The sequence below is a fragment of the Gavialis gangeticus genome, unplaced genomic scaffold, assembly GCF_001723915.1.
Source record: "Gavialis gangeticus isolate Ggan-Ray unplaced genomic scaffold, GavGan_comp1, whole genome shotgun sequence".
NCBI lineage: Eukaryota > Metazoa > Chordata > Crocodylia > Gavialidae > Gavialis > Gavialis gangeticus.
Genome location: NW_017729004.1, coordinates 70,828,159 through 70,841,375, shown reverse-complemented (window position 1 = coordinate 70,841,375; position 13,217 = coordinate 70,828,159). Strand labels below are relative to the sequence as shown.

General features: G+C 38.3%; 1 protein-coding gene across 1 annotated transcript in view; it reads left to right on the top strand.

Annotated features, from left to right (window-relative positions):
• The window catches only part of SNX13 (sorting nexin 13), a 100,297-nt gene that overhangs the window by 52,154 nt on the left and 34,926 nt on the right, over positions 1–13,217 (top strand). Inside the window, exons 12-15 of the mRNA XM_019507982.1 lie at positions 1,041–1,234; positions 3,094–3,198; positions 6,232–6,364; positions 12,002–12,039. Of these exons, the coding sequence (XP_019363527.1) occupies positions 1,041–1,234; positions 3,094–3,198; positions 6,232–6,364; positions 12,002–12,039 (470 nt within the window). The remainder of the gene's footprint in view (positions 1–1,040; positions 1,235–3,093; positions 3,199–6,231; positions 6,365–12,001; positions 12,040–13,217) is intronic.

Below are 13,217 nucleotides of genomic sequence, written 5' to 3'. Positions count from 1 at the left end.
CCCCCCCCCCCCCCCCCCCAGCTTGGTGTCATCTGCAGGCTTGCTGCGGGTGCAGTCTGTCATCTTCCAGATCATTGATGAAGACCATAAACAAAGTTGGCCCCAGGACTGACCCCTGGAGCACTCCACTTGATACCAGTTGCCAACTAGACATTGAGCCATTGACTGCTACTCTCTGAGCCTGATGCCCCAGCCAACTTTCTGTCTGCCCTACAGTCTATTCATCCAGCCCATATTTCCTCATTTTGCCTGCAAGAATGTGGGAAACCATATCAAAAGCCTTGCTAAAATCAAGGTACACCACATCCACTAGTCTCCCCACATCCACAGAACCAGTCATTTCATCATAGAAGGCAATCAGGTTGGTCAGGCATGACTTGCCCTTGGTGAATCCATGCTGACTGTTCCTAATCATCTTTTTCTCTTCCAAGTGCTTAGAAATGGATTCCTTGAGGATCTGCTCCCTGACTTTTGCAGGGACTGAGGTGACGCTGACTGCTCTGTAGTTCCCTGGATCCTCCTTTTTCCCTTTCTTAAATATGGGCACTGTTTGCCCTTTTCTAATTATCCGGGACCTCCCCTGATTGCCATGAGTTCTCAGAGATGATGGCTAGTGGCTCTGCAGTTGCATCAGCCAACTCCCTCAGCACCTTTACCTTGTCCATTACTCTTTTCAAATGGTAAATAAATAAATGGAATCTTTAGAATGCTGCTTAATTTCTAACCTGGTTCTTATATTCTGTACTTAATGTTTGTATATCCTGTATAGCTATGGCCTGTGAATAAGAACACCCCTCTACTTCTATACTTCATGGATTTTGTTTACTGGTAGTCATTGGTATGCAGTAGCTCTCTATTTTTGGCTCCTCATGACAGTGTTTGAGTGTCAGTATTGATTCAGCTTTAGCACATAAAATTGTTTCCATATTAATTTGTGGGCATTTTTCCTGGCTTTTATACCGCAATATGGGCAAACCTTAGGTATGTGATTTCTTTTTTTTATCCAAGCAGGTATAATTACACAAACTTGACTTTTATAGATTACATGCAGCAGACTGGAGGCCAAGCACATCTTTTCTTTTGGATGACAGTGGAAGGGTACAGGGTTACAGCCCAACAGCAGCTGGAGGTGTTGCAAAGCTGGCAGAAAGATGGGAAGCATCAGACTAATCAAACCAAGGGTCTGTTAAGAGCAGCTGCATTTGGGATCTATGAGCAATACTTATCGGAGAAGGTAACAACATGTTTTCCAGAATTTTGTGGAATTACATTATGGTAAAATAAATTACAGTTCTAAACTCAGAGTCCAGATAAAATTGGAAGGATAGTGCCAATTGCTTGTCAAATGGATCTTGTGGAGCTAGCTGTTTTGAGTTCAAAATTTTGAAGGATACCTCCTGTATTATGTAATGTAAATTATTCTTGCTAACTTTCTCATAAAACAATAGTGGCATGTGCACAGAGAACCTGCCAAACATTTAATTGATCAAAAGCTGGCTGTTGTTAGATGATGGAAGCAAAAGTTAAGTCTTGGAAAAAATTACAAATTGAGAATCTTTTGGGGGGTGGGCAGTGGCTGGAGGAGGAGAGGGTGCAGCTGTGTAATGCAACCTTTCATCTGTGTCTTCTCACTTTACTTGGAATTCAAACCAAATGATTTGTTATCCCCTTTTGGATATCTAAATTATTCATTACACGATTTTAACAAGATAAGAAATGCCATACTGGGTCAGATGAATGGTCTATCTATCCCGGTAGCTTGCCTCCAGCAGTGGCAGGAGTGGATACTTTAGAAGTAGAGCACTGAATCAGGTATACCATGAGTAATTTATCCCTTATTCATTATGTATGTATTTGGTACAACTTGATAGTCCATCGGGCTTGTGATAGCTGACTTAAACAACTTAATGTTTTTGATCTTAGTTTCCATGCTCCACTCGCACAGTTTTCTTCAACAAATTACTTTTCCAAACATTTAACATTTATTTCCTTCTATTTTGTTTTGCTTCCAGCCTCTAAGTCCCTTACCTTAAAGAGATATTTTTTATTTTGGTGGTAGTCAGAACTTGGTGCTGGTTAATGATCTACCTGATGTGTCAGGCTAGGAACAGCTGTTGTATTTATCTCTGGATAAATAGTCTGTCTTGGAACAAAATGATTCTGGGATTAGCATGTACACACACCACCCTTCTAAGCAGGGTCTAGTGAGTAGCTCAGTGTAATACCTCTCTTTTTGCTATTGATTCAATGATACTGTCCCAGAATAACTGTACAAACATCTTGTGCTATGTTACAGTTTATTCCAGAATAACTACTTATCCAGGAAACTTTAGGATTTATCCTGGGATAAAAATGTGTGGATGTCTGTACACTTTGGCTTTATCCCGAGATAAGTGCACCGTCTATTTACAGCCTTGGTGGCTTAAGTATCTTGGTTATGTGCATAGAAGTGTTTTTAACACAGTTAAACATTTTTTGCTGTTCTAGCAGAAAACAGAAGTCTTAAGTCAGTTCAGTAATCCCTCTGATTCTTCCTTCATAGTTAAGCATCTTTGGAGGATATACTTATGTGTTTGTATCCTGTAAGAGCAACCTGGGACATTCCACAAGTACAACATTCACTTTAAAATATTAAAAACAACATAAACTGAAAATATGATTTTGGAAAACTGATCAAATTTGAACAGGGATATTACTTAAATTCACTTTATATTAGTGAGAATTTAATAAAGAATTAACGTTGAGTGTATTTCAAGAGTACATGTAATACTGGATTCAATCCCAGAAAATCTGAAGTGCTGATGAAGATGGTTCAGATTTGCTATCATCTCCTTTTTCTTTCATGTAATTCATCATTAGCATTTACTAATAGCTATTTAACTCTGTGTGTGTGTGTGTGTGTGTGTGTGTGTGTGTGTGTGTACATACACACCAAGAAAAAACACATCCTTAAGTTATTGTTAAGTTTTTAAGTAGCATAGCTGTGTGGTAAACCTATTTTTTGCATTCTAAAGAGGGAAGGTTAACATTTTCTGGAGATTTGTATTTACCCCCCATGTCAAACATGCAAGTTAATTTAGATCTCTTTGATAGGCATCTCCAAGAGTTAATATTGATGACTGCTTAGTAGCAAAATTGGCAGAAACACTGAACCATGAGGATCCAACACCTGAAATCTTCGATGACATTCAGAGAAAGGTATAATGTATTCATAGCTTACTGCATAAGTATTAAGACTATTACAGCATTTGATGGTAACAGCTAAACTTCATAGTGAAAATTTAAGAAATTAGGTACACAAGCAACATGATCCTCAAATTTGTCATTCTTTGTTTATTTAGGCACATAAATCCACAGGAAAACAAGTGCTGTTACTAGTGCATGTTTTTGAATAATAGGTTTGTAGAAGACTGGGTAGGGTGGCACCTTTTAGACTAGCTAGTTGAGAGGCATAATTTTTTTTAAGGTAATGGTGTACTTTAATCAGATGATGTAAATGGACTAGCAGAGAGCAGGGGTACTAAATAAAAATTAAATAAAGTAATTTCAATAGAAATAGTATGTTGAAGAGGTCAAAAGGAATGAACAAAGGAGTTAACATGCTGAAGGACATGGGGATTATGAAAGCTAGTCATGGGGTAAGAATCAAGAGTCTTGGAGACCATACCTAACAGTTTCTTCCATGGATGACTACTTGAATGTGAAATTAGAAAACAAGTTGGTTTTGTGTTTTTTAAGTTTTTTGTTTAAAGGCAGTTACTTTTGAGGCCAGTTATGGAATGTCTTGGGAGGTTAGTGTTCTGCCATAGGCTTATGTTTCTTTATGGAATTCATGTCAGATTGATGTGTGTTCATCCATTCACATAAAAACTGCTTCATCTGACCAATGTAGACAGGGGGTGGTGGTGTATATGACAAATTTTAATAGATGAGCAAGGGAATGAACCCTTGCTCATCTATTAATATGATAGATGTTGGAACCCATGTTTTGGTCCAGTGATGATGATAGGATCTGTGTTTGATGAAGGGGCACAACTAGCTTCTGGATCTGGAGCAAGGCTTAATGGTCTGGTGAAAAAAGGCCTTGGATTACTAACTCTCAAATTTAGTTTACACGTCCATGCAATTTGGTTAGTGTGTTGCTAGAGAGAGATTTGTTTGAAGTTCAGGGGCTACCTCTTTGCCCCCAAGGCTACCCTGACATGGCTGTGTCTCTGTGTCTGCCCCTCATGCCCCCCACCCCCTCCATGTGGAGTTAAGGGTCATTCATTAATGCTGTGTTTAAGCTCTGTAGGCTGTAGGTGATGACAAAGATTCTGATTTTCTTATCACAGTTACTGTACCAGAATATTGTGGTATTTTGCCATCCTCAAATGACACCTCTTCACCAACAGACTACCTCACTCCTATTTTTGTTGAGGACTCAGGACAACTAGTGAGGTCATAATGAGTTATTCTAGTGACTATGGCTAGAGACAGACATTACATGCAAACTGGATTAAACCTGTGACAGAACAGATGCTCAGTGCACATAAACCAGTTTTAAAATGGCTGAAAATGGTTTGAGATGAACCTGGTTTGAATATAGTATCAGACTTAACTGGTTTCCGTCAAACCTGGTGTATGAAGTGTCTGTCCCAGACCCTTTCCTGGTTTAACTTAAACCAGAGTCCCACAGCACGCCAGATGCTTTGCAGCACTGGACAGGGCGCTCTGCTCCAGAACAGGGCTGGCCACGCCCCTTTGCTCCCTGGCTGGAGCTTCGGCAGAGATGACAGACACAGCAGGGTCTGCCTGGCTTCCCCCTGCCCCTCCTTCCCCAGCATAGACAATAGCCAGCATGTGGTATGCTACTTAATGCTGAGAGGCATCTGTGTAAGGTGCACAGGACAAAGGCAGGTGGGTCAGTGTCCACTTAAGGCTTTTTATAGCTAATCAACAGGTCAGCTGGTAATATCCTGTCCCTCCATTTCTTCCTTGGAAAAAGTTATTTAAGATGAGCTTTAACTAATGAGAGGGTCTTCTATTCTGGATGGGGTGCTAAATGCTATAAACTCCCAATGTAACTCTCAGCTGTGTAACTAAATGCTGTGTTACCAACTGCCTGTGGGCTCCCTCATTGGTCAGGAGGGGGTGGCGGGGGGGGACTCCTCCCTCCCTCCCGAATATTGTCTTGGTGAGGTCTGGCCATGCTCCCCCCAGCTCAGCATTGTAGAAGGGAAGGAAGGCTGCTCTAGCATCCCCCAGCTTCTAGCTTGAGCCACTACGCATGTGCCTACATTTCTTCAGTCCAGTCAGGATGTCTGGACGGTTACAAACCAGTTCAGCCTAGGCAGGTTAGACTGATCTGCAAAGATTGAATCAATTCAGGCTCAGGCTTTTTGAATGTGTCCCTAGCCTATGTCACTGTGTGTGCTATATAGATATATAGCAATGAGGTATAACTTTAAAACTTGTTACTAGTAAGCAAGATGTTATCTGAGCAGACTTACTTATACAGGCAGTCCTTGACTTACAATGTTTCAAGTTGCAGTGTTTCTCACATACAACGTTTATAAATTGACACCCTGTTTCAACTTTCTGATGTTAGTTTTGACTTCACAGCGCTTAATCCGATGCAACTCCAGTGAACAACTTCGCTGCGTTGCCCACCTCCCTAGAGAACATCTGTCCAAACTTCCTTGGATGCTTTCTTTTAAGAAAGCAGCCAAGACTCCAGAAAAACCTGCAGCCAGGACTCCTGAGAAGACTCCAGACAAGTACCCTTCAAAAAGTCCAGCAGTCACCTCAAAGAAGTCCTTCCAAATCAATATGATTGATTGCTATTTACAATATAAAAAAATTAATGTAGCTATATTACTTATCTATAATTGAATACAAAATTCTGGGGTTTTTTGATGAAAGTAGGATATCGGACCTTAGTTCAGGAACTAGTCCCTTATTTATAACATTGTTTCCTGTAGGAAAATTGGTTCTGAGTTGCAATGTTTAGACTTAAAATTGGTTCATGAAATCCACATCTTGTTGTAGGTCTGAGGACTGCCTATACTTCTAATTGGAAACTACAGAAGCAGGGTTTGAAGGAAAGCTAAAAGTATAGCAAAGGGGAGGGGAGGAGTGTATGCAGGAAAAATAAGGTGTATAAAACAATTTGCTAAGAATTTTAATAGGCTCTTGTCTAGAAACCTATGGTGGTGATTAGTTTTAATCTTGGTATTTTAATTCAATAAGGTATATGACCTGATGCTACGGGATGAAAAATTCTACCCTTCATTCAAACAGAATGCGTTATATGTGCGCATGCTAGCTGAACTGGATATGCTGAAGGATCCTAGTTTCAGAGGATCAGATGAGGGTGAAGGAGGTGAGGTCATAAACTTTTTTCCCTTTTCACTATTTCAGTATAATTTCTCAAACTGTAAATAAATCAGTATAGGCTTTCTCTAATGCCTTCTTCTGTTCCTCTTAGTTCATTTCCATGCTACTGTGGCCTTTTGTAGTTTTGACAGGTTTTTTCAAATTTTAGAATTCTATTTGTGCATTATTACAGAAGCCAGATAAAGGCATATTTTAATATCGTTATCGCTTATAATGGGTATTTGTTACTTGTAAGGAGCCAAAGCTTAATTTTTGTGCCTACATTTCTAATGTAGCTTGCCTACAGGAGACAAAATGGATATAATACACTTCTGGCTTCATTGCAGTTTTCTCTTTATCCACATGCTAAAACTGGCCTCTAGTGTGAGGTCGTATGTCCTGTTACATTAAGCTGTTTATTTTAGTTTTAAAAATGCATTTATTTACTACACGTGTATGTTTCCACAATATCAGTGATTTGTGTGACTATGATTTGTATACAAATGCTGTACATCTCATATTGTGAAGATCTTAAGTTATAAGTTTTTAAACTAAAATAAGCATTGCGTATGATCTTCAAACATATGTTTTCATAGCTTCAGACCATTGTTTCTTGTCTTTCTCTCTGAGTCTGGGCAAATTCCTTTTTTACCTATTTTTCTCTCTCAACCAAGTTTCTCTTTATATAAATCTTTCTCCCCTTTTTCTCATGTACCATGATACAGGTTTTAGAGGCTGATGAAGGGTATGCATTTCTTATCCCTACCAGTATGAAATATATTGTTTTGAACTGTGGTAAAAGTGTGTTTTAAAAAAAAAAAAAACAAAACCTATATCTGTTTATATACCAAGTTTGGAAATGGGTGATAGTGAAAGGTGTACTTGTATGCTTTATTGCCCTCTAGTGGTATATTTTATCTGTAGAATTGTAAATCACAAGTTGAAAAGACCTCTTTGGTTTCTTCCTTTTGTATTTGTAAGTACAGTAATATTCCTTACAGTATATTTTTTTCAGTGTCTTTCATTTTGAAATTGCTGAACTGGAATTTCTCCACTGTTCTGAGTGGTTAAATTAGTATAATAGAACCTAGTGGACCAATATTTATTTGCTAGCTAGTTCATTTTACCTCTACATCTACTCTGCTTCTTGCCTGGGAGTTTTTTATAACTGTTCTATCCTCTCTACTTTGATAAAGCTGTTCAATATAGTTCTTCCTAGCATTTCAATATGACCATTCCATTTCATTAATAATTTTGTCTTTGCAGACCTCTAAGTATTAACACATCCTATACATAATAAATAGCTTGTGTGGTCTCGTCAATGGCATACAGAGATCCCAGTTTGTATAAACATAGGGCGTATCAAGATAAATAATAAAGCCAATAACTGCTATTGAATGCAGTTCTGCTAGCTTTTATATTTTGTTTAGGTATCTTTTTTTCTGTTCTGAAGCAGGAAAAAGTGATGACTACCTTCTTTCCTCTGAGAAATTGGACATACAGTCCATGGTTTCTTTCTTGTAGATCTAGAATCAAATTAGCTATAGCAAAATCTTTACCCAATGGTAAGCTGTTTAATACAAAAAATTTTAGAAATTCCCCTTAAATAATGCTCTGTTTTGGGTTGTTTGGTTTGTTGCTATCAGGGTTTTTTCCAGACAGCCTGCAAAGTCAATTTTGTGGTTCTTTTGCGGTACAAACAAGATGACTATAATTAAAAGCAGTAACAACAACGCCCCACCCCCCCTTGGTACATCTTAATGTGATGAGGTAAGGGTAACAAGGAAATATTGGTCTTATGGACTATAATGTGGTGTTTCATTTGGGCCTGTAGAGTAGAAGGCATCTGCTTAAAGTTTCTCAATGCATGCCTTGCCATCAGTCTTTAAGTACAGTAAATGGCTAGTTAAACTTAAATTCATATACATTTTATAATGCTCAACATCATATATGCAAATATACTTGGGTTTTTTACCTCCATAATAAATTGCTTGCACTTCCGTTTTATAGACTGGTGTATTCTTTATTGTACTATACCACAAACTTTTCCATGTAAGGGCAATATGTTTTGAATGTGGTGTATAGAAATTTGGTGCAGATATTGTCTTCATTGCTCCTTCTGTAGGTGAAGTCCTCTGTCTGTAACAGAATTGTTTCCCACAGAAAAAAAACCAAACCATGTCTACACATGAACATAATTTTTATGCCACTCTGAGAGTCTCATCTCTGGTATAAGTTAAAGGGCAATTAAAGTAATGTTGGGGAAAACATGCTTCAGGAAAACTGTTAAAAAGTGTTATAGATGTCAGGAGTACTACTTTGGGTGCAAACAGAGGTAACTATTTTTAACATTTTAATGGCCTTTGAAACACTTTAAGGGCCAGCTGTACAGATGCACTAGACCTTTGAAGCATTCCAGAAATGGGTAAAATAATCCAAAAGTGGGTACCTTTTGAAATGAGGTACTATTTTGGAACATTTCACTTTTGATATACGTACACCTAGCTCTAGTGTGTTTATCCTAGTGTATATTTCCCTGCCAGACCTCTAGGATCCCCACCAGTGCTGTAGGTGGGCCCTTTTTTGCACCAGTTTCCTCTAGCCTTCCCTGTGAGTGGAAGAAGTAGTGTTTGGGGATGGGATCCCCTGCTACCACTTCACCCCTTGACCTTTCCTTTCTCTTCTCCTCCCCTCTGCCCCCACTTCCTGCAAGCGGAGAGGGGTAGCTTGAGAGGAGACTGCAGTGTTTTGAAATATGCCAGCCAGGGGTGAACCCAAAATATACCATATGAGGTCAGACCAATGTTTCACATAGGCTGGTATTCTGTCTTCAACAGTGGCAGAAATGGATGTTTTAGAGGAGAGAGCACATGAGCTGGGCATATCTAGAGCAGTAGTTTTTAACCTTTTTAGACTTGAGGCACCCTTTGGAAAATATCAGCACCTTAACTTTTCACTCATTTTTGACTGTAGAAAAATATTGGAGCATTTTTTTCTGTTACAGGGATCTCCAAGATCACAAGTTAGAAATGTTTGGTTTTTTTATTTTATGGATTTCTGTTTGAAATCTGAGTTGGTTTTTTTTATCTTGTCAGTCATGTTTATACACCTAACAGTGCTAACAGTGTGGCACATCTGAAGGACACAGCAGGGTGCTGTAGCACCCTAGCTGTGAATCGCTGATCTAGCGTGATCTGTTCCTTGACATATACTCTCCCTGGCATCCATCATATTGCTTTAAAGAGACATCCCTGACTGTTCTGCTTTAGCTATTAATGAAACTATCATCCATGAATTTCTGTAGTCCCCTTCCCCCCTTGTTTTTTTTGAACTGACTAAACTAATAGCTTCTACAACTTTCGGTGGCAGTGAGTTCTAGAATTTGTGCTGCATAAAAAGCTCTTCCACTTGTTAATCTCAAACTGGTATAATTTCAGTGGGTTCCCCCTAGTTTTAGTTTTCTGAGACTTGGTGAATAACAGTTCCTGGTTCACTTTGTCCATGTTCTTCATAGTTTTATTAGACTTCTTGTATACCCCCAGCCTATTCCTTTGCACACTGAAGAGTGCCCTAGCCTTCTACTTGCATCCTCTGGCTGAAACATTTTTCTCAAGTGTTTCCAAGTGCATAGCACTCAGAAACAATTCAATTACTATATCCACGTTTTGTGTTTGAAGGGCAGGAAGTTGTGATGAGGAGATGGGTAGATATGTGGGGAAACAGGTCAGTGGGATAGAGCATTTTCACATAGGACTACTTCAAAATGGAGTGTGGAAAACGAAGCTTTATGATCGAGTTAAGCAAATATGAGGAGGTTTTTGCACTGGAGGGCATAGAAAGATGAACCCGTATAAATTAGGGAGGGACTTGCTAGTAATAAGCATGTCGGATGGTTTATTGCAACTTTCTTTTGCCCACTCTTATCCTGTGGCAAATGAAACTAAATCATGACTTTAAAACAGCTTCAGTTCGAATCTACAAATCACAATAAATTTACCCTATTTAGCTGTTAAATTGTATATGCTGCCCTTCTCACACAAAAGGCTCTGGGCAACCTACAATAAATGACAAAATACCTTTACGGAAAGAGTAAAATATTAAGAGTAATAACAAACTTTCCAGGATAGAGTGGATGTCATGATCAGTGGCTCCCATTTAGGTGCACCAACTCATCTTCAATCAACGTTGTCTGTCTACAGCCAGAGAGATCCTAAGGTTATGTAGATGAGCATAGTTTGTCTTCATATATGAATCGGTCCCGTTTCAAGTCTTATTTCTACCTTTACTTCCTTCTGAAATGCGTTGTGGTGCCTGGGAGGTCTTGAGATGGGTTTGTATGCCTTTTGAAAGGTGAGTGGGAATTATGAGCATTTAGAAGCTCAAGTGAGTTGTATTATTCAGGGTGTTTTGGGAGAGTCCTTGCTCTGTTACCCATGTGGAAATGGTAGTTTTAGTAGAGTGGTCAGCAGTGGTTTAGTGTGTGAGCTGGAATTGACCTAGCTTGGGTCAGAGGTGGCTTGGTAGGCATTAGGACTTAGCAGCAGCAGCTGCTGCTGCTGCTGTCAATGCTTCTCCCTGTCCAGCAGCAGCATAGGGACAGTTTACGCCACTGCTGCTGAACATAGTGAAAGACCTACAGTTGTGGGCTGAATTCAGACTACAAGCAGTCAATTATTGACCTCTGATGTAGGGTGAGACACTGGCCTGAGACCAGTATAGTTCTAGGATTGAAGTCACTTGTCCAAGATCAGAATGACTATATCTTAGTTGCTTTGGTGACCTGAGCACCCCATGCCCATCAGCAAAATGGGCACAATATCTTTATTCCTCATTATCCAACAGAAAGGGGTGATTAGTAACTTGTGTGAATATTAATGATTGAGAGCAGTCTCTATCTTTTGTGTAAAGTCAAAAGTAGTTCAAGAGCTACCCATAATAGCACTGTTTTGCCTCTAAGAGCCAAAGCAGCTGCTGTTGTTACTGCTTCTGTGCTGCCCGTTTGTGTCCCGCAGTTGCTAGTTAACAGGAGGGTAGGTGGGTAACAACATCATGCAACAAATGATAGTTCCATTGACTTCCATTTGAACATTAGTTGGTTATTCAAAAAAAAATTTCAATATTCAAAACACAAAAGGAACCAAGGTTTGAGTTGTGGTAACTTTGGAAGCTCTGACTGAATCATCAGCTATGAGACTTGTTAGAAAAAATTATTCTTTTGGATAGGTAACTCTTTACAAAAGCAAAACAAAGTTTTCCCCCATTGAAAATCAGTATAATAGTGCGAGTTCAGTCAAATTTAAAGGTTGCATTCAGTCTTGCATTTTAACTTGTGAGTTGCTATGGTGCCTTAACAATTTTTAAATAACTTTACTGCTGTACTATGAAGTTTAAAATAAGCTGTTCTCTGAAGTATGAATACTCTATTCTTTGCTAGTTGCAGCTGCACACTTTTTTTTATGTACTTATTTTGATTAGAGACTGGGGGAGCAAAGATTTGAACAACTTGTGGCATGCACCCAGTATCTATTTTTTCTTTTCATGTTTTTAGTGTAGCTGACATGATTTTATTTCTTTAGTGTAACCTTTAGATACAGCAACATTTAGAAAACATTTTTGGAATTCTAAATTGATTTTTCTTCCACAGAATCCTTTAATGGGTCTCCAACAGGCAGCATAAACTTGGTAAGTGCTATGGATTTTTTTCCCCATGCTATGGAACTTTTATTAAACAGCTTCAGGTATGTGGGTATGAGGGATATTTTCAGATATACAGCTGCAGTAAAATTGCAACTTGTCTTGGCTGTTGGACTGAACTGAACAGTTTTTTTTTGTTTGCTTGTTTGAACCATAGGTTGAGTGCTAAAAAAGTAAATCTAGATCCTATATAGAAATATTTTTTGAAAAAATATTTCACATGTAAGTGCATCCCATTTTCATAAACTCTTACTCGGAAGAAAATGTTTTTGCATAAAATATCTATCCAAATAGATTATAAGCACTAAAGTGAAAATTTGTATGCTTCTTTGCTTGAGGATACACCGTAAAGTCCAAAAAGAATAATCAGAAAAATCTCTCTATGAAAGTAAGGCTTCATAGAGTATTTTTTACATATTTCAAGATGTATTTATTTTTTATTTTGTTCAAGTTGGTAAATGAGTCCAGGTTCCTGATTATATTTAAAAATATTGCTCAACATGCATCCGTATCAGTCTTAATAATGCATCTTGAACATTCAAGTTTTTTGAAACAGTTATTTAAAGCAAGAAATATTTAACTTAGTTAGAATCTTTTCATTCACAGTATACATTTTACAGCTTAATTTATGTAACTGTATGTTCCTATATTGGTAAATGTGTGATGGTCATAGTTTTGTTCATTAACTTTTTGCCCTCTTCTACAGGGTTACCTTACTCTGCCCTCTTCTGGCTTATCTTCTGTCTCCAGCACTTAACTTTTAAATGGCCTAACACTTTATGCAGCTTTAAACCTTTAACCATTTAAAAATGAAAAATCAGCATGCCTCGTATTACCTTCCTCTATTCTTCAAAGTTACGTGTGGATGAGGCCAAAGATATACAAACTAAATTTTGTCATTTGTGACAGTTGTAAGAAGCTCCTAAAGAGCTTGAGATATAAGTTTTAAATAACATTACAGGCCTTGGAAAACTGTTCTTGATTCATACTTTTTAAGCATTCCATAATTGCTAGCTAATTCCTCTGCATTGGGATTCCAGGTAATTAAGACACTTTGGTTGGTTCTGGAGGCATAGGGACACTAATATTTATCATCAAGATGCTGAATTAATGTAGTTGACTTAAGCTAGTAAATAATAAATCTATACCATTTCCCTCCCACCTCC